The 26,435-nt window shown below is 42.4% G+C and overlaps 1 protein-coding gene across 2 annotated transcripts; it reads left to right on the top strand.

Moving 5' to 3' along the window:
- Positions 1–9,454: 9,454 nt before the first annotated feature.
- Positions 9,455–16,468, top strand: LOC124141352. Of its 2 annotated transcripts, XM_048402237.1 has the most exons (5): positions 9,455–9,601; positions 10,341–10,452; positions 12,825–13,009; positions 13,543–13,623; positions 14,736–16,468. In XM_048402237.1, exons 2-5 carry the CDS (start codon positions 10,446–10,448, stop codon positions 15,096–15,098), a joined length of 636 nt encoding a protein of 211 aa, XP_048258194.1. In that variant the 5' UTR covers positions 9,455–9,601; positions 10,341–10,445; the 3' UTR covers positions 15,099–16,468. The 2 variants fall into 2 exon arrangements, with proteins under 2 accessions (XP_048258194.1, XP_046365292.2); XM_046509336.2 differs by lacking the exon at positions 10,341–10,452 and having other exon boundaries at positions 9,456–9,601.
- Positions 16,469–26,435: the final 9,967 nt, after the last annotated feature.

Raw genomic sequence — 26,435 nt, 5'->3', positions numbered from 1 at the left:
TCGCTAACTTACTTATTCTTTTTAAAACGGTACGGATGGTTAGGATCCGCCAGATTTGGGTTCGAGTCCCAGGTTTACCCGATTATGATCCCTGGTTACACTCTCCTACCCAGAGTTCCATTCGGCCACTTCCGCATAATGACCTCAGCTGCATATGCCTTCGTGACGTCACTGTTGTACCCTGGGAAGACATGCGAGAATTTCCCTGGGTGGTGAACTCAGTAACTCTCCTGTCCAGAGTTCCTTGAGGCCAGCCAGTACCACTACCACACGCCATGTGTAATCTTGTCACCTCTGACACAGCCCATTCAATATATTGCGGGGGTCACGGGTGGCCCAGTCGTCCAAGGCGCCGCGATTAGCTGTGCAGAGTTACGTCCCTTGGGAACGCCAGAAACCTATTATTGTGGGTTCGAATCCCGGTTCGCCCCGATTATGTTTCTAGGTTTGTCAGCACCATACCCGTGCTCGTGGGTTTCACCGAAGTGGTAAACGTCTGAGACCTGCATCACTTCGGGCTTTCCTCCCACATTAAGCTGACACGCCATGAAACTGGAATACTGCACAAAGCGGCGTTAAACCAAACTCACTCACTCCCTCACCCAAAGTTGCTTTGGTGGTTGGTCTGTGTTCTACGCCGCACTCAGCAATATTCCAGCTATATGACGGCGGTCTGTAAATAATCGAGTCTGGACCAGACAACCCCGTGATTGATGTCATACGTATCGATTCGCAATTGGGATAGATGACTTGCATCAGCTAAGTTAAAGACCTGACCACCCGATCCCGTTAGTCGTCTTTTACGGCAAGCATGGGTTGCTGAAGACATATTCTACCCTGGATCTTCACGGCACACATTATAAAGTGCTCGACATGCTACTTGGGTACTGTGTTGAATACATACATGGTCGTGAAGCTAAAGCTAAAATATATTCTCGTTTCTTGTAACGCCACTAAAATTGCCTTAGCTTTACTTTATATTGTTTTTACTGTTAAAAAACGATATATTTTTTTTTCATATCAAATTTTGCGTTTGCATTGCGATATTTTTGACATGACTCATTAGACGGCACCAAAAGAGATCACGTGATACATATGAATTATTTTTACTTTTATAGATTCGTAACCAAGTAAAGAACCTTAAATCCTCCCAGCCCGGTTAGCCCGGTTAGTTTTGAAAAAAAGTTATTAGAAACAAGAATATATCTTAAAAGACCTAGAAGAGTCTCATGACGACATACTACAAAAGTTCTATTTTAAGTTAGGCCAATGGTTATTATTCGACAGTTACCAACTTTCGTCGCGTGATTGTGTGTTTACTGGGAAATAAACAAAATGATGGTTGACTGTAACCGTTAAAATTGTAAGAAAACATACATGGCCATAAACTTTAATTTGCATTGTTTGCTCTTTCAACAATGAAATATATGGAGACCATTACACTCATTCTCGTTAGATACCATAAAAAGTTAACTAGTTTCATAAAAATGGTATCTAACGAGAATGAGAGTGATAGTTTGTTTGTTACCTACGTTAAATATGTATTTAAGTGTAAATACATAACAACTTTCGTACGTTAACAGACCAAACTGAAACCGGTTGCAAATCTGGTAGCGCATGAATATTGATATATGCCCAAATATGGGCATTGTTGACATTTCTATGGATACGCATTAATTACATGTTCCTGCTGTTGTCTGTGCAAAAAATATTAAAAGAATTTCTTAATGTAGAAGAGCTTATGGTAATACAAGCGCATTGTTGTTAGTACGTAGGACAACAGTAAGAAAACGTAAAAAGTCAATAAGCGCCGTGCTTTCAATCTCGGATCAACACCCGGTCACTCGCACCGACGGGTTCGGCTGTGCAATAAAAATGGTTCGGTTTCCTTGATCTTATTAGCTAAATTTATATCCTTAAAAAGACGTTGATGTTACGACCCTATACTGAAGTCGTGAAGTCTGCTTGCATGTCAGTGACAGCTTCGAACGATGGGAAATGTCACCATCGGAATAAAAAAGGACAACTGTTATCAACACACAGGGTATTTCCCTAGAGCTTAATAGGGAATAGGGGATGTTTTGGGCCAGAACAGAGGTCAGGCACACACCCACGGAATTTTCGAATGATTTGTGTCGGAACTGTTCACGTTGAGTGACCTGGCCTTGCAGTCGTGTATGTTCATTCATGAAGAAACACCTTCGGAAGCAGGGTCACAAAATACGCTTCGAAGGGGACACTGATGGCACAACCGGAACATCCAACGCAAGTCTTGATATCTATCCAGATAGTTTAAACTGACTTCATATCACCACGCTTAAACTTTCACGTTAAATCAAATTGAAAGTCGCGAAAGTGATTGGGTGCGTCACGCTCATGGGGACCCTCGATCTATCGGTAGTCGTACATTGCAAATGGATATAGCTCGATTATATAATGTCTGTAGTAGCCCTATGCACAACTAATATAGAATGCAAACTTTGAGCGAATTTGATGCTTGTGACCATCTTGTTTGGTCTAATAAAGTGTTTGTTTCATGAGATTCCTTCACCTCTGCCTTGTAGTTGTAAAAGTGAACGACGTCACCTGAAATTTTATGAAATGAAAGTAGTTCCGGTCTCACAGAGGTCACGGTTATCCAATCAAAACGAATAAAACGAGGTCAACCTTTACGACACATGAGTGACATACGGACTTAGGATCTTGCCACCTGTATCTTCACCACGTGGATAATAAAACTAATTCAGACCTACATTCAAATTTGGACATTTATATCTGTTGTGGCGATTACCGTAATTGTGTCAATGTTACGTAACTCTATTTTCAAAGCGACAGTATCAGCAAGTTCACTTCACAACTGTACTGGCTATGTAATCGCTCTATGGGGGTGGGGTGGGGGAGGGGCAACGGGTAGACTAGCTGGTGGTAAACGAGTTCGCTTGTCACGCCGAAGGCCATGGTTCAATTCACAGCATTGGTACACTGTGGAACTCATTGCTGGGGTATTGCTAAAACGTGGCGTAAACCCGACTCACTCACTCATCAATATATCGCCCATGTCGGAAATTTAACGATGCAACTTTAAGCCGCAACCATACATGTAATTATAAACATAAGCCGCCTGCACGACTGGCATCACCGATTTTTTGTAACACAGCCGGAATCAACATCAGGAATACACCAAAGTGACTTGATGTCTTACTTCACAGACATTCTGCACATAATATTATGTCACGGTGCCATTCATATCGCCGAATCCAGTTCCTTGACACAAACAGCAGGCTAGATGTAAATATAGATGTTTCTCGACATGTAGTAGTAAAGAGAAACCCATGTGTGGTAAAACCTGTCAAGGTCGAATCAATCATTTTTAAAAGGGAGGGCTCCAAAATATACTGAACCGCAAAAGAAACGTCAACATGGATAGATATATGAGAAACCTTATTTGTCCAAACGTTGTAAACATACTTTGAGACATATTAAAAATATGAAACTTGGCAAAACTGATCATCAAGGTTGAAATTAAAGTGTCATATGTTCTTAAGGTGAAACACAACACTAGTCTCTGAGAAGATGGCATCACAAGTCAGTATCTCGTGTCTCCGTTATGTGCATTGATGATTGCCGTGCAACAACGATACATGGAATGGATGAGGCGTTTGATGAATGCCATAGGCCCACACTCTGAGGAAAGTCTGACGCAGTTCAGCTGCAGTTGTCGGCCTTGGTCGGAAGTCATTCAGCCGTCTTTGAATCTCGTCCCACAGGTGCTCAATGGGATTTAAATCGGGACTGAGGGCGATCCACTGCTTGGTTCTGATACCATTCTTGTTGCTCTCGCAGTGTGGGCACGGGCTTAAACATGCTGAAACTCGTGGTTGCGGCGACGTGCCGAATGAGGTATGGCGTGTGGTCTCAAGACTTGATCAATGTACCGATCGCGACCTGCTGTGACACCATTGCCTCTCCCTGGACCGATATTCTGGAAGACCACAGGGCCGACCCTCTGTGCATGACTAATTCCACCCCACACCATGATGCTCGGACCATCCCACGAGTCTCCTTCAACAACACAAGCATCCGATTAACGTTCCCTACGGCGTCGCCAGACTCTCTCTCTGCCATCTGATACAGTAATGTCTCTCGTCTGAGAAGAGGACTCTTCTCCACTGCTGGTGGTGCCAATGCTGATGCTGTGTTGCCCACTGAAGACGGCCCCGGCGATGACGTGGTGTGAGAATGGGTCCTCGGTGTGCCCTGTGACAGATGAGGTGTCTGCTCGTCAATCGTCGACGTACTGTATCCGCACTGATGTGTCGCTGGTGTGTCCCAATGGTCTGTTGAGCAGTTTCCATAGCAGTGACAAAGCGATCTTGAAGATGCTGTCGCACAATCCGACGATCCTTACGTCGGGTGGTGACCCTTAGTCTTCCTCTACGTGATCGGTCATCTGTAGCGTTGGTGGTCTGGTACTGTTGCTGGAGCCTGTATATGGTCCTTACCTGGACCTGGAATGCATTGGCTCCTTGCCGGGCGGTTTGTCCAGCTTGCAATCGTCCAAGGGCTTGGTATTGCTGATTTCTTGTCAATCTTGGCATGTGGTAGCAATTCAATAACGAATGAATGTTATCACATCTGTTTGGATTTTTATAGGGCAAGAAATGGGGGAACGCATGTGCATTTCAATTTGCACGGAACTCACGAGTATCGGCTTACCATGCCCACTGCCGTGATGCGTTTGGACGATCGGTTTTATTGTCATCTGCTTTGTTTTTTATCATCAAATTTTATTTTTCCGGACAATGTAATGTTAAATTTTAGAAACTTTGACAAACATTACCCAGAAATTTTAATCACAACTTTTCATGCAATGTTACTTTGGGTGACGTTTCTTTTGCGTTTCAGTATATCAAAATCCTCTCTCGGACAATTTTACTGCCCTAAACAGACTGCATTTTGTAGTCAGAAACTGCATGCGATAGTGTTCGTTATCTCATATTCGGAAATAGATTGGACTTCCATTACTCTAGTTAAGTCCTCAGAAAAGAGGAGATGAGCTGAGGATTGTTCTAGGACATTTCGTCGTCTTAAAAGATATGTAGAGTCCATGGACTTCGAGTTAACCGGGTTTTACGTTTTATAGTAATTTAGCCCCGTCATATCAATTTGTGGATCCTAAAGTGTTTAACCTACACCGTCATTGTTACAGAAAACATGTTTCCGCAATATTTCACAATTTAAACCGGGGATTTCAAACGTCTAATTCCATCCACCCAAATAATATTAATACACAAGTGGCTTTGGTGTTATAATAAAAAGCAGAGGAAGATGAAGAATAAGAATTCTTATAATGTGCTAACCTCCACGCAACAAAACATGGTCAAAGCGCTGACAAAACACATACATATGTAAACTAGAGTTAAATGGCTAAGTCTTGACTTGAAAATATCAAATGATGGGACCGTTCAATTGGAAGAGCATTCCAATTTTCTGCTACAGTGACCAGCTGAAGTCTGTCACCAGACCGCAAGTTCCTAGATGGCTGGTACACATTGACAAGGTCGTTGAGATAAGATGGAGCTGTTTTATTTACATACTTTCACGTAAGACTTAGCAACTCGAAGTCAACCCTTTTTGCAATTGGCATCCTATGAAGTGAACGTAACACTGGGGATAGTTGTGTTCTTACACGTGACTTTGTCAAAGCCTTGCCACCTTGTTTTGGATCTTCTGGAGCCTGTTATATATGTTTAATTCATTTCTTACAATTTAAACACGAAGACAAGAAAACATCATTGCTACTTTTTCCCACTGGTGATATAAGTTATGAAGACGCGACAACCTGTTGCGCAGAGTTGCGTCCTTTGGTAGTGCGAGGATCCGCTGATCATGGGTTCGAGTCCTCGATTCGTCCCGATTATGATCCGTGATATCCTCTCACAACAAGCTGACACGCCATTGTAAACTTTGAAAAATGCATGAGAGTCTGTAACACAGATATAATATCGTCCTCGTGTATCGTGTATATCAAACATATATAGACAACATATTGACATACGTTTGGCAGGTTCCTCCTCCAGGTTCCCTCTTATCCCAACAGATGCCACACGGAAGGACTCGTGGACACGCGGTTCACTTACACATACCGTTCTTAATCAAGAACAGGTAGATGCATGATGGCGAAATCGCCCTGGGATATTGTTATGTATAGAGAGATATGTGAAATATTTCCTCAATGTTCTCACGCACAATGCTATTTCAAACTGAGTTCCACTACTCATTTGATGAATTATGGAAATCCAGAACTTCTTTCCCACCCGTGAAGATCCGGGGTAGAATAGGTCTTCAGCAACCCGTGCTTCCCGTAAAAGGCGACTATGCTTGTCGTAAGAGGCGATTAACGGGATCGGGTGATCAGGCTCGCTGACTTGGTTGATGCATGTCATCGATCAATTGCGTGGATCGATGCTCACGATGTTAGTCACTGGATTGCCTGGTCTCGAATATTTACAGACCACCGTCACATAGCTTGAATATTGCTGAGTGCGGCGTTAAACAACAACAACAACAAAAGACATTTTTTCCCCGTCTGAACGGATCTTACGTAGGCTCAGTAGTCAGGGTAACGGCAACACAATATTCTTGGAGTGTTTCATCGTTTGCAGATTAAAGTGTACATTGTTTCCTAAGTATATGACATCAATAAATCCCCCAACATATCCAGCAACATACAAACTGTTGTTCACGTGACACATACTCCATATCCTGCCACTCAGTCCCAGGATTTCCGTTACTGTATTTGTTGATAGTGATAACTTCATCACCCTCTCAGCATCACTGAAGTACACAATATTATGTTGACTATCAATGGTAACGGCGCTTGAGCTCTCCGTCTGCTGTATCCTGCGAAGATTCTTACCATCATAACCCACTGACCAAAAGCCATCACTATTTTTGCAGAAATATATCATCTTGTTTCTGGTATCAATAGCTATGTTATATGGGTTAAATGACCCATGCCTTGTAAGGTCTACAATGCCCCGGAAGTGTTTTCCGCGCGTTGACATCCGACTGATTGTGCGTCTTGGCTTGAAGGTCGAGAGGAATATCAATCGTCTGTCAACGTCTACAGCCATTCCAAGGGAGATAACACCTTTACGTAGTCGTGAAACATCGAAGGAATCCAAATTAGACGACAGTATGACCTTTGGTAAATGTCTGCAAAAAATCAGGCTCCTTGTTCTGGAATCATACGTTACAGACGAAATGTGTGATGTACGCATATAGCCGTATACCTGCATAGCGTTGTTGTGGACGTCTAGAAGATGGGGGTTTTGAACGGTAAAAGACTCAAGCTTCACAACTAATATCCTCGTCATGACCTCCACATAGCGCTCCGGAGATTGCACGATGGCTGTTGACGTAGTTGCTGGTGTAGCTGGTGTCGTAGCAGCTGTCGACGCCCAATGGATCACCAAGGGAGTAGAACCCTGACGCCTTCGGTTCACCTTGGTCTCATTGGGGTTGTCACCCGCGGTGACACCCCCTGTCTCCCCGACATGACGCTTGTTCATCTGGGACACACAGGTCTTCAGCATCGTACCCTGTTTCTTTATATGCCCGATCTGTTCCCGATTTTGATTCGCCTTCGCTTCTAGTGCATCCACAGTCGATTGGATAGCTCGTCTTTCCAGTGACGCCTTCGCACATGTTTGGTTCAGCAGAGACACCTGTCCACCCAAGGACTTCACTTCTTGACCCACGTGTCTCACGCGGCTCCATGTATTAGTCATCATTGTCTGTAGATGTCTCACCAGCTTCCCTGTATCAGTGTGCTTAGAACTGTTCATCACTCCATGACTATCAGACATATTGAGCATGTATGTTGTCTTTTCAGATTTCAGACGTTTAGATTGTGCGTCAACACCTGATATGGTCTTCGTTAATGTCTTTTGTCTTACACGCCTGTTGATACTTTTCACCTGTCTCTTCATCGCCTGATAAGCTCGTTTAAGATGCTTCACTTGTGAATACATGTAGTTTCGTACCATTGCATCAAAAGACTGCGCATGGAGAATCTGCTTCAAAGACTGTTGGACCTGAGCCTGTATATAGGACGGCACAATCTTCTCCACCAGGTCAGCTCGTTGCATCACCTCCAACATCGCCATCTTGTTCAGCACTCGTGCCTCAAACCTCGGAACTTCCACTTTCATGTGGTTTATTTCCATCTGCAACATGTTAACTTGGTTAACCACAGCAACAATATTTTCTTGTCCATATGTCAGAGTTGTCACCAATGAACACACCAGACCATAGAATTGTAGATGAGCCATACTCGGTCGCAGCGTCGACAACACAGGACTATTTTATATGGCGAATCGAGCGATAAGTTTATCCACGCCAGTGCCGTTCCCGGCAGAAGCCGGGCTGCACAGAGGCGACTGTTCTAATCATATCATGTTACGTTGGTTAAACGCAAGAGGCCTGGAAAAGCATAGACAGAATGGATCCATCAATTGGTGGAATAATCGCTCCAGTTTAAAACAAAGTCAATTCGTTGACACATACACATATATGCTGTTTCTATTCAATAAATCAATCCACGTTGACCTAGAATAGATCCATGCTATCAACTTATCAAACGTGTGAAGTTCTGTTGAAGTCCATATATTTGCAAACCACATTATACAATTTATTACATATCTACCCTTATAACGTGCATTATGTTTTCGCAGATACGATGTGACAGTTTAACTCACCCACTTAGTATCCTTCACAACTGACACTACAATATACTGCATGACTATATTTAATGCCTGCAGGTTCGTCACAAGTTTTTTTGTTGTTGGTTTGTTGTTTTATGCCGCACTCAGCAATATTACAGCTATATGACGGCAGTCTGTAAATAATCGAGTCTGGACCAGACAATCCAGTGATTGACATCATGAGCATCGATCCACGCAATTGGGATCGATGACATGCATCAACCAAGTCAGCGTGCCTGACCCCGTTAGTCGCCTTTTACGACAAGCATAGACAAGCATAGTCGTTGCTGAAGACCTATTCTACCCCGGAATCTTCACGAATCCACATGTTTGGCCAACGGCACGGGATCGGGTGGTCAGGCTAGCTGACTTGGTTGAAGCATGTCATCGATCCCAATTGCGTGGATTGGTGCTCATAATATCAATCACTGGATAGTCTCGTCCAGACCCGAATATTTACAGACCGCCGTCATGTAGCTAGAATATTGCTGGGTGTGGCGTATGCCAACCAACCAACCAACCAACCAACCAATCGGCTCGTGTCATAAAACCTAACGGGTACCCATGTACCCCGCGTGCTCCTGCTGCAACTGATAAAGACTGTTTATCTTGATCAGAGAATATCAGTCAGCTGAGGTCACGCGATTGTATATGTAGGTCTGCGTCACCGCCTTGTGTGTAAACATTGTTATCTGACCTCGTGATATCGCCAGTGACACGGCCTTGTGTCCGCAGTTCACAGCTATAAGTGTTGAGTTCTGCATCCCTGTGTAACTGACCACTTCAATAACTGACCATGGGTGACACCGGTTGTGTATGCTACGTGGGCACCAGTAAGTACCAGTATATACCAGTATATACCAAGCATCGCACTGACATAACTGTTCACCCAACTCATTTATTCCACCTGTCAGAATTCGAGATTTAGCTTCACAGTCTGTGTGAATGTAGACCAAAGTATGTCTCACACCTGGCATGTCATATTTTCACTGACATAATATAACGATCCCGATCAAACGAAAGCAGAAATGAGATAAATGTTTTGATGCATGTTATTACAAGTCATTTATTTATACTTACCCGAAAAAGATCGACAATAAAGCAGATCCCTGCTTTAGCACTGCAGCTTCAGACTTGTCACACCCATGTTACATAGATCTGATAACGATGTAGACGTTCTCGCTGTCCTGTGTTTGACCTCTTCCCCTTGTGTTGAATTTTACAGGTTTACGAGCAGAAACATATATATATCGAAACTCTAACTGTAATTCATTTATCAATAATCCCACTAGGTATTCGGAATATCTTGAACGTCGTGGCAACAGCCTGTGACATTGCGCACGTGCCCAAACGTGCATAGGCAAATTACCTATAAAACATATTTGGGCCTTCACCGGAATCTGAATCTCATACATTTTCACAAAATATAATTATAAGTACTCCACCTATATCATAAATATAAATAATTATTTGCAGTGTACTGTTATATGATATGACGGGTTTTTTCCTGCTTGTATAAATGTCGGGTTAAATATTCGATCAAGAGAGAAATATGGCTGCATTTGTTTTCAGAAAAAGGCAACTATTCTGAAATTTTTTAACTTTGGTGTAACAACAAACTGGACCTTCTTCGCGGATGTGGATCTGTAGTGTTTGAAGCGCCCTGCAAATACCCTGATGTTTGGTAAGGGATTGACACTGGTTTAGGGCCGATTTGACTGCACGTTAGCTTAAATTGGGAAGAGAACTATTCACGGCGAATCTAAGTGAGTGAGTGAGTATGGTTTTACGCCGCTTTTAGCAATATTCAAGCAATATCACGGCGGGGGACACTAGAAATGGGCTTCACACATTGTACCCATGTCGGGAATCGAACCCGGGTCTTCGGCGTGACGAGCGAACGCTTTAACCACTAGGCTACCCGACCGCCCCTCGGCGAATCTAAGATTTGAACCGACCATCATAGGATTCTGGTCTGCCCAAGAGACGCAACTCGGCACAGTGAAATGAGGGATTTCTCAAAGACAGATGTACATACAATAGATACAGAAACCCGTCATTGCACTCGCACTGGTGAGATCATCCAGTATATGATGTCTGCTGGAAGTCGCTCAATATGTTTGTGTATTGTAACATGACTCATTTTATGCAGCGTTTTATGAATATGTCTGACAGTGAAAGGCTTACATGCCCCGCGCTGGAATCTCCGTACGTTAGACAGTGAGAGGCTGACATGCTCCACGCTAGTACGGCTGACAGTGAAAGGCTTACATGTCGCACTAAAGTACCTTCGTATGTCTGACAGTGAAAGGCTTACATGCCCCACACTAATACCTTCGTACCCCTGACAGTGAAAGGCTTACATGCCCCACACTAATACCTTCGTACCCCTGACAGTGAAAGGCTTACATGCCCCACACTAATACCTTCGTACCCCTGACAGTGAAAGGCTTACATGCCCTACGCTAGTACCATGGTACGGCTGACAGTGAAAGGATTACATGCCTAACGCTAGTACCTTCGTACAGCTGACAGTGAAAGGCTTACATGTCCCACTCTAATACCACAATACATCTAACAGTGAATGGCTTACATGCCCCACGCTAATACCACCGTACGGCTGACAATGAGAGGCTTACATGCCCCACGCTAGTACCTTCGTACTGCTGACAGTGAAAGGCTTACATGCCCCACGCTAGTACCTTCGTACTGCTGACAGTGAGAGGCTTACATGCCCCACGCTAATACCACCGTACGGCTGACAATGAGAGGCTTACATGCCCCACGCTAATACCACCGTACGGCTGACAATGAGAGGCGTACATGCCCCACGCTAATACCACCGTACGGCTGACAATGAGAGGCTTACATGCCCCACGCTAATACCACCGTACGGCTGACAATGAGAGGCTTACATGCCCCACGCTAATACCACCGTACGGCTGACAATGAGAGGCTTACATGCCCCACGCTAATACCACCGTACGGCTGACAATGAGAGGCTTACATGCCCCACGCTAATACCACCGTACGGCTGACAATGAGAGGCTTACATGCCCCACGCTAATACCACCGTACGGCTGACAATGAGAGGCTTACATGCCCCACGCTAATACCACCGTACGGCTGACAATGAGAGGCTTACATGCCCCACGCTAGTACCTTCGTACTGCTGACAATGAGAGGCTTACATGCCCCACGCTAATACCACCGTACGGCTGACAATGAGAGGCTTACATGCCCCACGCTAATACCACCGTACGGCTGACAATGAGAGGCTTACATGCCCCACGCTAATACCACCGTACGGCTGACAATGAGAGGCTTACATGCCCCACGCTAATACCACCGTACGGCTGACAATGAGAGGCTTACATGCCCCACGCTAATACCACCGTACGGCTGACAATGAGAGGCTTACATGCCCCACGCTAATACCACCGTACGGCTGACAATGAGAGGCTTACATGCCCCACGCTAATACCACCGTACGGCTGACAATGAGAGGCTTACATGCCCCACGCTAATACCACCGTACGGCTGACAATGAGAGGCTTACATGCCCCACGCTAATACCACCGTACGGCTGACAATGAGAGGCTTACATGCCCCACGCTAATACCACCGTACAGCTGACAATGAGAGGCTTACATGCCCCACGCTAATACCACCGTACGGCTGACAATGAGAGGCTTACATGCCCCACGCTAATACCACCGTACAGCTGACAGTAAGTAGGTTACATTTCCCTCGGAATCAATATATTTGCTGGTGCGTTCATTTTGACCACAATGACACATTAGACAATAATATCAGACAACAGTGGCTTTGTTATGACATCTGGAGTCGATATTCAGGGTGGGACTCAATTTGTTAGAATGCATTTATTTAATACACAATCTTAACATGGCAACGTAAGAAATGTTTAAATCAGTAAGTTAAGAAAAGAGAAATGGTTGAAACAAGACATCCCAAAAAGAAGTGGAGCGTAAATATAACTCAGCAATCATATGGAATGCATGGTTGCTTATATTCATCTCTCATTTTATGCTTCAGCGTGTAATACGCCCGACGGCAAGGACTTCCGTGACAAGGGCGCGCATCATCTGCGGATGTTATCGTTGGTTCAGATGGTCACAAGCGTGCCCTGCATTGTCGTCGGCATTGCTTCAATGGGTGTCGCTTTGACAAATCCAAACTACCCTCAAATAAATGGATATGCTCTCATCACAGGGATATTAGTAAGTATTTCTGTCACACCATTCGAATACCTAGAATCAAATAACACCCTTACAAGATTATACAAAAACCGAAAATATTGGAACAAACTAAAAGAGTGGATGAGTGAGTATGGTTTTACGCCGCTTTAAGCAATATTCCAGCAATATCACGGCGGGGGACACCAATGGGCTTCACACATTGTACTCATGTGGGCAATCAAACCCGGGTCTTCGGCGTGATTAGCGAACGCTTTAACCACCTGGCTACCCCAACGCTCGCTCAAACTAAAAGAGCATACTTGACACACTTGTAAATGAAACTGTGTATACAGCAAACCTTTTTTTCAAACAGTTCTTTGATATTTCCACTACAAAAAGGTGAGATACTAAGGACTGAATTACAAAAAACAGATTTTCAGAAGAAACAGTACTGTTTAAGCTTTCGTGATTCGAGGCGGTCGGTAAACGGCAACTGTGTATAGTGGTACGATGCCATACTTAGAGGAGGGCAGTTGGTCGCTCAAGTCATCTTCAATATTTTGTCATTTCCCAAGGTCCTCGTTGGAAGTATATCCGGCCTGAAAGCAACCACCAATGCCGTCTTGGAGAAGGATGAACGTCGGGTCAAAAGACACGTAAGTTCAGTGCAGGGAGATTCTGATTTACTGATGGTCAGTGTATTCTTTTTGGTGCAATTGGACAATGCAAACAACCCAAAAGCAGTCATTTCGGCTAGTGACACCAGTCAAAGTGATTGGTTCAGCTGCCGATTCTCGCCAATTGTGGGCTTTGATAGACAGTAATTGTATAACAGGCATGATTGTGCTTGTGGGTTTCTCCTCTGAAACTGCTTGACCGATGAAGGTGAAATTAGGCATCCATGATCCTTGTTATGACGACAAAGCATTATCTGTGTAACGTGTTTTGTTAAAAGATTTCACAAAATATTTACAGGAGGATTTAGAATTATTTATTCTTAAGAACCACAAGAAGATTAAATAAAAGTTCGTTCCAAGTCTTTATTATTACTATAATTATTATTATTATTATTATTATTATTAGTAGTAGTAGTAGTAGTAGTAGTAGTAGTAGTAGAAGTAGTAGTAGTAGTAGTAGTAGTATTTGAACTTAACCTCTTTTTAATGCTGTTATATATTGAACCAATCTCACTATAGATGTTTGTCACCATAAGATTGAAGCGGCATCAAATCTGTTCGCAATTTAGGTGAGCTACAGTGCATTGTAGCTCCCCCAAGCAATGCCTAGTTTTAACAGTATTCCAGCTATATCAGGGCGTGTCAGCTTAATGTGGGAGGTAAGCCGAAAGTGATGCAGGTCTCAGACGTTTACTACTTAGGTGAAATCCAAGAGAACGGGTATGGTGCTGACAAAACTAGAAACATAATTTGGGCGAACCGGGATTCGAACCCACGATCATAGGTTTCTGGCGTGTCCGAAGGACGAAACTCTGCACAGCGAATTGCGGCGCCTTTGACGACTGTGACAGCCACGAACACTTTCGATTACTGCATGCGTGACACCAGGTGTTCTTAAAAGGGAACAGCGCTCCCTCCTTAGTGGTCAAGGTCAAGGTCACGATATGGTTTGCCCTTTATAAACTCTATGATTGTATAAATCAAGGAAATTATATTGAAAATAATATCATCTCAACATTATTTGAAATCTATAGTCGTATATGAATACTTTTAATAATTAAAAGCACCACTTGTGAAAACTTCTTTTTCAGGTTTTGGTGAACTATGTCATGAACATCCTGTGCCTCACCTTTGCCTCGCTGCAATTCTCGGTCACTGGTTGGGCAATAGGTGAATGTATTTCAACCAATCCGGACGCCGCTATCAAATGTGAGCCGTACACAACTGTCAATGTCGTCCTTGGTATTATCGTTATCAGTCTGGGAGTAATTCTCTTCATCACCTGCCTAATAGGAACAATCTTCTTCTGCATCTACGCTCGTTCGTTTGGATTCGTAAATCACTATGGGACAATGCAAAAGCAGATTGACACATTACGAAAACAGTTAGACGAACAGGAGTCGAACAACCACGTTAAGAAGGCCTACGAAGCATTTGGGAGCAAGGGCCCTTGAAAACGTCCTTGTGTTGTGACTTTTGTGGTAGTTTTTGACAAAAATGTGTTATATTTACTTGTGATATGATATCTGCGCACACATAGTTCAATATTATTTTTACATGAATGCGGATAAGCACTGACTATGAAATACTGTATCTCATATTGAATCGCTAATTTATTTTTTCTAACAGCAGGCGTTCTTTCCAATCTAAAAACGTTACATTCTATATGAAGCGTGTATGTGTGGCCGATGTAGTTTTTGTATATATTTGTTTTAATTTCATTTTAGGTTTTTACATATATTTATTACATAGAACTAGTTGTCAGTTTCAGTCAGCTTTAACAAAGTGTACCTGACCTGTCTTACCTACTAACTGTCCCATGGCCAGAAGCTTCATTTGCTGATTGGCCAAGCTAACACCTATTGTTAAACTGCATGCTTTGATTACACTGCATACTCTCTCAGCACATGAACTGACAGAACTGCTAAGACCAGCAAAGCATAAAGAGATAATATTAAATCAGGTGAGTTAAATGGTTATAATCTCTATCTTGTGTTGTATTGAAATAATACAGTATGTTTAAAGTGTTATATGAAGTAAACTAAATGCATGTAATCTAACATAAATGTTGATCATGTCTAAATATTTAAATCTGCATAAGATAAGCTAAACACCCATACTTTATCACTTAAATGTATTCTATCACTTCAATGAAATATGTGTGAAAGTGTTTTACTTCAAGAGTGTTTTAAAAAGCTTTGTAATGTACAGATTCAGATGTGATACATGCAAATCATTGTAAATGAAATGTGTGTTTTACTTTGTTCAATATATTTAATGTTAAATAGTGTTTTAGTCTATGTACTGTTTATTCAGATCATCTATGGTGTTGCCATACGTGTGGAAGTTGGGATCCACACCCTTGTATCACCCACAGGGTATGCATTGTGTTATTTATATTTGTCTAAGACTTACGATGTAATCTTATTGTGATGACAACATTTAATGTAAGATCATATCATTAATTTCTGTCTTAAAGTATTGTATATGTTTATGCAGAATGTGTAAGCGTTATGTATATATATTGTGTATATATTATAGTCAAATGAAAGTCAAGGAGTTATCTCCCTTGAATGTCGGTATTGTGGATCATGTATATTATACTGTATATGTTCTAGTATAATCGTTTAAGGTTCAGTCTATCTAGTGTTTGATGGATGACTGATATATGTAAATACTTACTTGTAATAAGCCTATGCTGTGTATCTAGCAGTAATGGTAATGTTTCACTTATTATTTATTGTGTAATTATGTGTTTCCGGGTGTATGCTATCTAGATCCTTGATCACACTCATCGCATCGCAATAAAGACCTCAACCCCGTAGTATGTGTTTGTTGACTCGTAAAAGACATTCACTAAACTGCTACATATGTAACTTATAATATACTGAACCAAATTAGAAACTTCACAATCCTAAAATTTTAACATTTTGACCAGTTATCATTGTGGGCCCTTATTGTGTATTTAAACAGTAATGGTCACGTATTGTCTTCAGATAACACCCGTGTTTGTGCAGGTGAATCGATCAAAATCATGTGCACAGCACTATAGTGGCAAAAGTGGTTTTTCACGTGCAACTGGTCACGTGGCCATAATACCGCACGTGATTTCAGCCATACTTGTTAGCAGTCATTAACAAAACAAAGAAAAACACAAGAAAACAAAAGTCTTTACGGCCATTTGTCATGCCCCGTTTCGAACGTGCAACGTGAACGTGCCATCGGCATGTTGAAGACGGGAACGTCCGTAGCTGAAGTCGCAAGGACGACGGGTTGTAGTCGACGGACTGTTTATGATTTACAGACGCGTCTACAGCAAACGGGAACCACCGCTGATCGCCCTCGGCCAGGTCGACCACGTGTGACGTCACATGCAGAGGATCGTCAGATTGTCTTACGTCACCTCCGTAACCGATTTTTGACGGCTACATCAACCAGAAATGAACTGTTTAGGGGTAGACTGAGTGCGCAAACTGTTCGAAACCGTCTGAGAACTGCTCACCTCCAAGCACGACGGCCATACTGCGGGCCGATTCTGACTCAATTACACAGACGTCAATGTCAATTGTGGGCACAGCGACACTTACGATGGACTCAGAGGAATTGGAATCAAGTCGTCTTCAGTGATGAATCCCGATTTAATCTTCGATTTGCTGATGGTAGGGCGAGGATGTGGAGGCGCCGTCATGAACGTTACGCCCAGTGTTGTGTACAGGAAGTTGACAGATTTCGAGGCGGAAGTGTCATGGTGTGGGGTGCTTTCTGTGGCAATGCACGTTCCAGGCTTCTTGTCAACCGTGGCAACCTCAACGCTGCTGCTTACCGCGACCAGGTACTGGCACCAGAACTTCTGCCTTTTATGGCAGCACATGGACCCGGTTTGATCTTCCAACACGACAAAGCCACACCCCACACAGCAATTTTGACAAGGAATTTCCTTCAGAAGGCGGGAGTCAACGTCATGGATTGGCCGTCAAGGTCTCCCGACCTCAATCCCATCGAACACGTCTGGGATGCTCTTGGCAGAAGTCTGCGCACTCGCCAGAACCAACCACAGAATTTGCACGATCTTGGCACCATTTTGCAGCAACAATGGCGTCGTCTTCCCAATCATGTGTTCACAAGCATCACAAGGTCCATGCGGAGGCGTTGTGTGGCAGTTGTCAACGCACATGGTGGCCATACACGCTACTGAACTTGTGTGCCATCAGATTCTCGTGCTTGGAACTTATGATTTAAACTGTTGAAGTTATTACCGAATACCGTAGGTGCTTGGAACAAATTATGGTTACCACCGTTAATTAAAATCCTTCTTTGGACATTAATGATTAAAAATTACCTTCTCTGATACATTTGTCCGTTGTATATCATATTACTTTTAAAAATGTGAAGTTTTTAATTTGACTCAGTATACATTTATGTATCTAAGCCAATGCATCATAGTAGGAAATAGCTCCTATCAGTCGAGTCCATCCGTTAATCCAACCTTTAATTGACCCATCCCTAAAATCCATCCGTTAGATCCGTGAATCCTTTAATATAAACTTTATTAGTAGCAAATCTCATTAATCACACATTTAATTGATCCATTCCTTAATGTGGAAAGGAAAGGATAAAAAATTAATTCCAGAATCATTTATAAAATCTCCATAGATTGTCGCGATCAGCGTATAATTTAAACGTTCAGAAATAATGAATTGTGAGATTATGAAATATAGAAGTAGCGCAGGCTACTAATATAGTTGAATTAAGTTGAATTCATTTAATTCATTTATTCATCATAGAACGTCTGACATCATGGGGGATTTTCTGTACTAATTATAACGAACACTATATAATTGAATGTTAATTTGAAGATACCCACGTTCAGATTACATACATGTCTTATCTTATATGTACATAGAATTAATGATTATTAAGGTATGTTAAAACTACAACAGCAAAATTTACTCACCAGTAAATATTTCGAACAACTTGAAAGATATAGAATTCAAAACCTTGTGATTCTATGATTGTAGGGTTGTCTATTGCACACGCATTTATAGGTTAGGTAGAAATAGATTAATAGTAGCATTAATCTTGATGTTATGACATTACATCTCGGATCTGAGAATTTGTTATAGTTGTCTCAACATGTATAACAAATGAGTTATTATTCACTAATATTGGATGATTAAGTGAAGGAAAATGTCAAGAATGTATCCTTGAACATGATGAAGCATGAAAAAAGTCGGTCAATTACAAAGAAAAAGCAAACCTCGGACTTGGAACATGATGAAGTTAAAATGTGGACATGTGTAATGTTTAATGTAAGTAGATATATAGTTATTATTAGTAAAATGACAGAGAGAAATGTCCTTTGACTAGTTTAAACGTTAGTATTCAGTAAATACATCTGGTCTCATGGGAGGGTTAACTACGAAAGAATTGGAGGATGAAATCACGGATGGATTTTAGGGATGGATCAACTGACGGATGGATTTTAGGGATGGATCAACTGACGGATGGATCTCACGTATGGACCAACTGACGGATGGATTTTAGGGATGGATCAACTGACGGATGGATCTCATGGATGGATCAACTGACGGATGGATTTTAGGGATGGATCAACTGACGGATGGATCTCATGTATGGAACAACTGACGGATGGATTTTAGGGATGGACCAACTGACGGATGGATTTTAGGGATGGATCAACTGACGGATGGATCTCATGGATGGATCAACTGACGGATGGATTTTAGGGATGGATCAACTGACGGATGGATCTCATTGATAGACCAACTGACGGATGGATCTCATGGATGGATCATCTGACGGATGGATCTCACGGATGAACCAACTGACGGATGGATCTCATGGATGGATCAACTGACGGATGGTTCTCATGGATGGATCAACTGACGGATGGATCTCATGGATGGATCAACTGACGGATTGATCTCATGGATGGATCAACTGACGGATGGATCTCATGAATGGATCATCTGACGGATGGATTCATGGATGGATCAACTGACGGATGGATCTCATGGATGGATCAACTGACGGATGGATCTTATGGATGGATCAACTGACGGATGGATCTCATGGATGGATTAACTGACGGATGGATCTCATGGATGGATCAACTGACGGTTGGATTTAAGGGATGGATCAACTGACGGATTGATCTTACGTATGGACCAACTGACGGATGGATTTTAGGGATGGATCAACTGACGGATGGATCTCATGGATGGATCAACTGACGGATGGATCTCGTGGGTGAATCAACTGACGGATGGATTCATGGATGGATCATCTGACGGATGGATCTCACGTATGGACCAACTGACGGATGGATTTAAGGGATGGATCAACTGACGGATGGATCTCATGGATGGACCAATTGACGGATGGATATCATGGATGGATCATCTGACGGGCGGATCTCATGGATGGATCAACTGACGGGTGGATTTTAGGGATGGATCAACTGACGGGTGGATCTCACGTATGGACCAACTGACGGATGGATTTTAGGGATGGATCAACTGACGGATTGATCTCATGGATGGATCAACTGACGGATTGATCTCATGGATGGATCAACTGACGGATGGATCTCATGGATGGATCAACTGACGGATGGATTCATGGATAGATCATCTGACGGATGGATTCATGGATGGATCAACTGACGGATGGATCTCATGGATGGACCAACTGACGGATGGATTTTAAGGATGGATCAACTGACGGATGGATCTCATGGATGGACCAACTGACGGATGGATTTTAGGGATGGACCAACTGACAGATGGATCTCATGGATGGACCAACTGACGGATGGATCTCATTGATGGACCAACTGACGGATGGATCTCATGGATGGATCAACTGACGGATGGATCTCATGGATGGACCAACTGACGGATGGATCTCATGGATGGATCAACTGACGGATGGATCTCATGGATGGACTAACTGACGGATGGATCTCATGGATGGATCAACTGACGGATGGATCTCATGGATGGACCAACTGACGGATGGATCTCATGGATGGACCAACTGACGGATTGATCTCATGGATGGATCAACTGATGGATGGATCTCATGGATGGATCAACTGACGGATGGATCTCATGGATGGATCAACTGACGGATGGATCTCATGGATGGACCAACTGACGGATGGATCTCATGGATGGACCAACTGACGGATGGATCTCATGGATGGATCAACTGACGGATGGATCTCATGGATGGACCAACTGACGGATGAATCTCATGGATGGACCAACTGACGGATGGATCTCATGGATGGATCAACTGACGGATGGATCTCATGGATGGATCAACTACCGGATGGATCTCATGGATGGATCAACTACCGGATGGATCAACTGATAGCAGTTATCACCTGTCATCATGTCCGGAGTTCAGTTTTGGTTCAGTGAAAAAACCTACATTGAAAATAGATATTCTTGTTTGTGATCAAACAGGTTAATCAAACGTAGCACTAGAAATATCAAAGTTCGCGTATCAGCCAATCAAGGCGCGGCGATTCGCTATGCAGAGTTGCGTCCCTTGGGCAAGCCAGAAACCTATGATCGTGGGTTCGAATCTCGGTTCGCCCCGGTTATGTTTCTAGGTTTGTCAGCACCATACCCGTGCTCATGGGTTTCATCGAAGTGGTAAACGTCTTAGACCTGCATCACTTCGGGCTTTCCTCCGACATTAAGCTGACACGCCGTGATATAACTGCAATACTGTTAAAAGCGACGTTAAACACAACTCACTCACTCACTCACAATTTTTATTCTTGTTTAAGACCGCTGCATTTTGCAAAATTCAAGCAATATGAGGACGTCCTGTAAACAATCGAGTCTGGGCCGGACAAACTATTAATTGGTATAAGCCAAGTCCCACGTCCTCGGGATACGATGTCAGTGAACCATACCACTAGTACTAAGCCTGACCACCCGATCCATTAAGTTGTCTCTCACAAAGTGTTTCGGTTGCTGGGGACCAATTCTAACCCGGAATCTCTGACCCGTGACCCCCATGATGTTTTTCGTTTGAATGTAAATCCACAGAAACTGCCCATGGGTCGTATGTTGCAAGATGTGTAGTGAATATCCACAAGCCATCTGCATATTTTATCAGACAGTAACAATCACATCCTCATCCCCGATTCAGACACAAATTAATATACAGTTCAAAGAAGCAAACAAATCTAAATCGTGTAATATAATTACAATTTCTTTTGCTATTGTAAGTATTCGTCAAAGAAGTGTTTGGCCAGAGAATATTTGCACGGTACAATCTTAGCCCAGGGGATCCGGAAAAAAATGTTCATATACTTAGCTCAACATGACATTATTCTTAAATTCAGGGACACTGTTTAATGCATGAACATGTCAACTATTTTCGCATTGTTCATTTGTATTGTAAAATTATGTATTGTAAAGTGTTCTAGGCAGACACATTGTCGTTTGTCAACACAAGACGCCATGTATGTTTGTCGCCTTAGTGAAAGATCAGTATATTGTTTGTTGACGGGGTGACTGGAAGAGCAATGTAATCACGAGGGATTTGAACAACGAGAGTTGTTTCAATCGAACAAGTCTCCAGTGATTAAGGTTAGTGATGAAGTTGTGTACATGGTGCCAACAAATAGAATGTTGTGATCAGCATCAATGAAGTACTTTTTCAAACGTTTGCAGCGTTTGGGAAAGTAATAAAACATTACATCGATCGATACGTTCTTGATCAACTTCAAAGACAATAGTAAAACGATCGTTTCCTGTACCTTTTCAAAATTCTGAGGCTGCATTAAACATATAGTTTAGTTTTGACGGAACATTATCAGAATAAATATACTCTCCCAAAAGGATATTAAAAAAATATCAAATGATTACAGAAATACAAAGATGGTCATGGATGGATAAGGAAAGAGGACCAGGTGTAACATGAGAATAAACCGAACATGTTGGCGGTGTATGCAATTGTAATTTTGGCGGTGTAATAGCAAACAAACACACAAGAAAGACGAATGAACCTGAAATTGATCAATAATGTCCCCGACGATTGTTCAAGCATTCGTTTATAGGGTGTACAGTACCACACAATAGTTGGTTTTCGAGTTCTGTAGTGACATTGCGAATAATCCGCGGATATTCAGCGGATAAGTTGCAAAAAATTCGCGAATAATTTATGAATAATTTGCGAACAATTCGCGAATAATCCGCAGATTTCTGCGAAAACTATTTTATTGTTTTATGTCTCTAATTATGAGTTTTATGGGACTATCACATCGCATGATGGGCGCTGGCAATACTCTCCACACATGTACAGTGTATACCATGATGCTACGCTGTGAATGCATTGCAGGTACATTTGATAAACACATGTCAACACCACTATGTAAAACATTCCTGCTATAATAATGATGTCATTAAATATTCTTTAAGACACGAATATTTGATTTATGATCAACTTGCACTGTACATGTATGTACTAGCATATACTGATGTAGTGGTTTGATAAATACCACTTTGACAGTGGTGATGTGTGTACGTGTACATTTACATGGTTAAAACCACCTACAATGTACATTATGGAGGGACGTCCTCATAGTGTGGCCACACAGTTAACGTTGATAGCTATTAGTAGGAGAATCAGCGATGATTCTCATTTCGCCATCAGATTGGAGGCGTCACACCGTTCACCGTTACAGCTCAACTGTTGATCCCCACAGCTTCCCATATCTGGGTTGGGTAACCTCTTAATGACTTACTGTCATTTCCAACTTATAAGAAGGTTCTCTCATGATGGCACGGCAAACCATATGGTATAACTATGATTATATCAGATTATTATGTAGAACTACGCATTTGCATTCAATTCCATATACACATATACTTCAGTTCCGATGTTACTTAAAATAAAATTAACTCCAAGGAAGGAACAAGTAATTGAAGACAGACAAATTTGCATCAAATTATTTAATATTCATTTAAATAGAAAACCAAATAACCCCAGAGAGAATGAGATGATGTGATGATCTTCATGTAAAAAGAAGCGACAAAACATTTTACATTATTCCTGAGAAATCTCTGCCAAAAGCACAGGCGATTGTACGATTGTAAAACATGCGGTGGTGATATTCATGTAAAACATGCGGTGGTGATATTCATGTAAAACATGCGGTGGTGATCTTCATGTAAAGCATGCGGTGGTGATATTCATGTAAAGCATGCCATGGTGATCTTCATGTAAAGCATGTGGTGGAGGTATTCATGTAAAACATGCGGTTTCTGGTATTCATGTAAAGCATGCGGTGGTGATCTTCATGTAAAGCATGCGGTGATGATCTTCATGTAACAAATGCGGTGGTGAACTTCATGTAAAGCATGCGATGGTGGTATTCATGTAAAGCATGCGGTGGTGATATTCATGTAAAGCATGCGGTGGGGGTATTCATGTAAAGCATGCGGTGGTGATATTCATGTAAAGCATGCGGTGGTGATATTCATGTAAAGCATGCTGTGGTGATCTTCATGTAAAGCATGCGGTGTTGATATTCATGTAAAGCATGCGGTGGTGATATTCAAGTAAAGCATGCTGTGGTGATTTCATGTAAAGCATGCGGTGGTGGTATTCATGTAAAGCATGCGGTGTTGATATTCATGTAAAGCATGCGGTGGTGATATTCAAGTAAAGCATGCGGTGGTGATATTCATGTAAAGCATGCGGTTGTGGTATTCATGTAAAGCATGCGGTGGTGGTATTCATGTAAAGCATGCGGTGGTGATATTCATGTAAAGCTTGCGGTGGTGATATTCATGTAAAGCGTGCGGTGGTGATATTCATGCAAAGCATGTGGTGGTGGTATTCATGTAAAGCATGCGGTGGTGATATTCATGTAAAGCATGCGGTGGTGATATTCATGTAAAGCATGCGGTGGTGATATTCATGTAAAGCGTGCGGTGGTGATATTCATGTAAAGCATGCGGTGGTGGTATTCGTGTAAAGCATGCGGTGGTGATATTCATGTAAAGCATGCGGTGGTGATATTCATGTAAAGCATGCGGTGGTGATATTCATTTAAAGCATGCGGTGGTGGTATTCGTGTAAAGCATGTGGTGGTGATATTCATATAAAGCATGCGGTGGTGATATTCATGTAAAGCATGCGATGGTGGTATTCGTGTAAAGCATGCGGTGGTGGTATTCGTGTAAAGCATGCGGTGGTGATCTTCATGTAAAGCATGCGGTGGTGATATTCATGCTAAATATGCAGAGGTGATCGTCATATACAACTTGCAGTTGTGGCCAATAGCAGAGCATGTGACATTCCCAACCATTTTGGTACGAGATATACACATTAGCGCAGCAGCATGGCATAATCACAGAAGGCATGGAGGCACATGATCTTCACCCGAAAGCATAATGGAACACGATTTCCACGCCAAGCACAACAGCACATGATCTTCACCCAAAGCATAGTGATGATGGATATCAGTACACTTTATCACGCTTTTAAGGAAAGCAGAATAGCTTATAATATTTTAACATGACCATTTTAGAAAAAAACGAAAATCTTCTGAACTCAATATACTCATAATTTACAATTCACATAAGCTCAAATCAAGTGGTTATTTTAAAGTAAGCTTCCACAAAAGCAAGTTAGTTACATATTACATTTGATGTCTTGCGGTCTGAAGTGATTATGGCAAAATATAAAGCCTAATCGTAAGGAAAAATATACTGCTGTGGCATTTGGTATAGAATACTGACCTTCTCGCGATCTCAACCTTTGGAAACGAGCTAAATATGCCGAAACACGAGAATGCGAGATCGTGAGAAAAGGAAATTTGGGCCATAACATCACGGGGTAGAATAGGTCTCCAGCAACCCATGCTTGGCGTAAAAGGCGACCATGCTTATCGTAAAAGGCGACTAACGCGATCGGGTGGTCAAGCTCGCTGACTTGGTTGATGTATGTCATCGTATCCCAGTTGCGTGGATCGATATTTACAGACCGCCGTCATATACTTGGAATATTGCTGAGTGCGGCGTTAAATAGCAAACAAACAAACACACATTTAAGAAACATTTGCTAGGCAAATGATATTCAATTATAAATATTATTTTAAGTGTTACGAAACACGTGAACACTTGCACGGAATTTAATTGGCTGATATACGTGAACTTTGACTCATATAGCAGGAATGTTACCACGTTAAACAACAAACAATAAATAAAACCATTTTGAAAGCTTTACTGAGGCTTCGAATGTTGTCACCTTGATCAAACAACTGAGTGAGAGTCGTGTGACGCTCTTTGAAATATTGGTAGAAAGCGGAAGCCCGATAGAACGTCAAAAGTTGTGAAATGTAAACACCAGAGGCTGTAGCCGCTGTGAAATATCAACACCAGAGGCTGTAGCCGCTGTGAAATGTAAACATCAGAGGCTGTAGCCGCTGTGAAATGTAAACATCAGAGGCTGTAGCCGCTGTGAAATGTAAACATCAGAGGCTGTAGCGGCTGTGAAATGTAAACATCAGAGGCTGTAGCCGCTGTGAAATGTAAACACCAGAGGCTGTAGCTGCTGTGAAATGTAAACATCAGAGGCTGTAGCCGCTGTGAAATGTAAACACCAGAGGCTGTAGCCGCTGTGAAATGTAAACACCAGAGGCTGGAGCCGCTGGGAAATGTAAACATCAGAGGCTGGAGCCGGTGAAATGTAAACACCAGAGGCTGTAGCCGCTGTGAAATGTAAACATCAGAGGCTGT

The sequence above is a fragment of the Haliotis rufescens genome, unplaced genomic scaffold, assembly GCF_023055435.1.
Source record: "Haliotis rufescens isolate VD_foot unplaced genomic scaffold, xgHalRufe1.0.p SCAF_25, whole genome shotgun sequence".
Classification (NCBI taxonomy): domain Eukaryota; kingdom Metazoa; phylum Mollusca; class Gastropoda; order Lepetellida; family Haliotidae; genus Haliotis; species Haliotis rufescens.
The sequence above is the reverse complement of the archived record's forward strand: the minus strand, read 5'-3'. Positions and strand labels throughout refer to the sequence as shown.

What these genes read in the sequence shown, in the direction of transcription:
- LOC124141352 (XM_046509336.2), top strand. Translation starts at nt 9,565, where the DNA reads ATGGGTGACACCGGTTGTGTATGCTACGTGGGCACCA. An exon ending in TGTATGCTACGTGGGCACCA is followed by an intron (nt 9,602 to 12,824) that starts GTAAGTACCAGT and finishes TTTATGCTTCAG; the next exon opens with CGTGTAATACGCCCGACGGC. An exon ending in CTCTCATCACAGGGATATTA is followed by an intron (nt 13,010 to 13,542) that starts GTAAGTATTTCT and finishes TCATTTCCCAAG; the next exon opens with GTCCTCGTTGGAAGTATATC.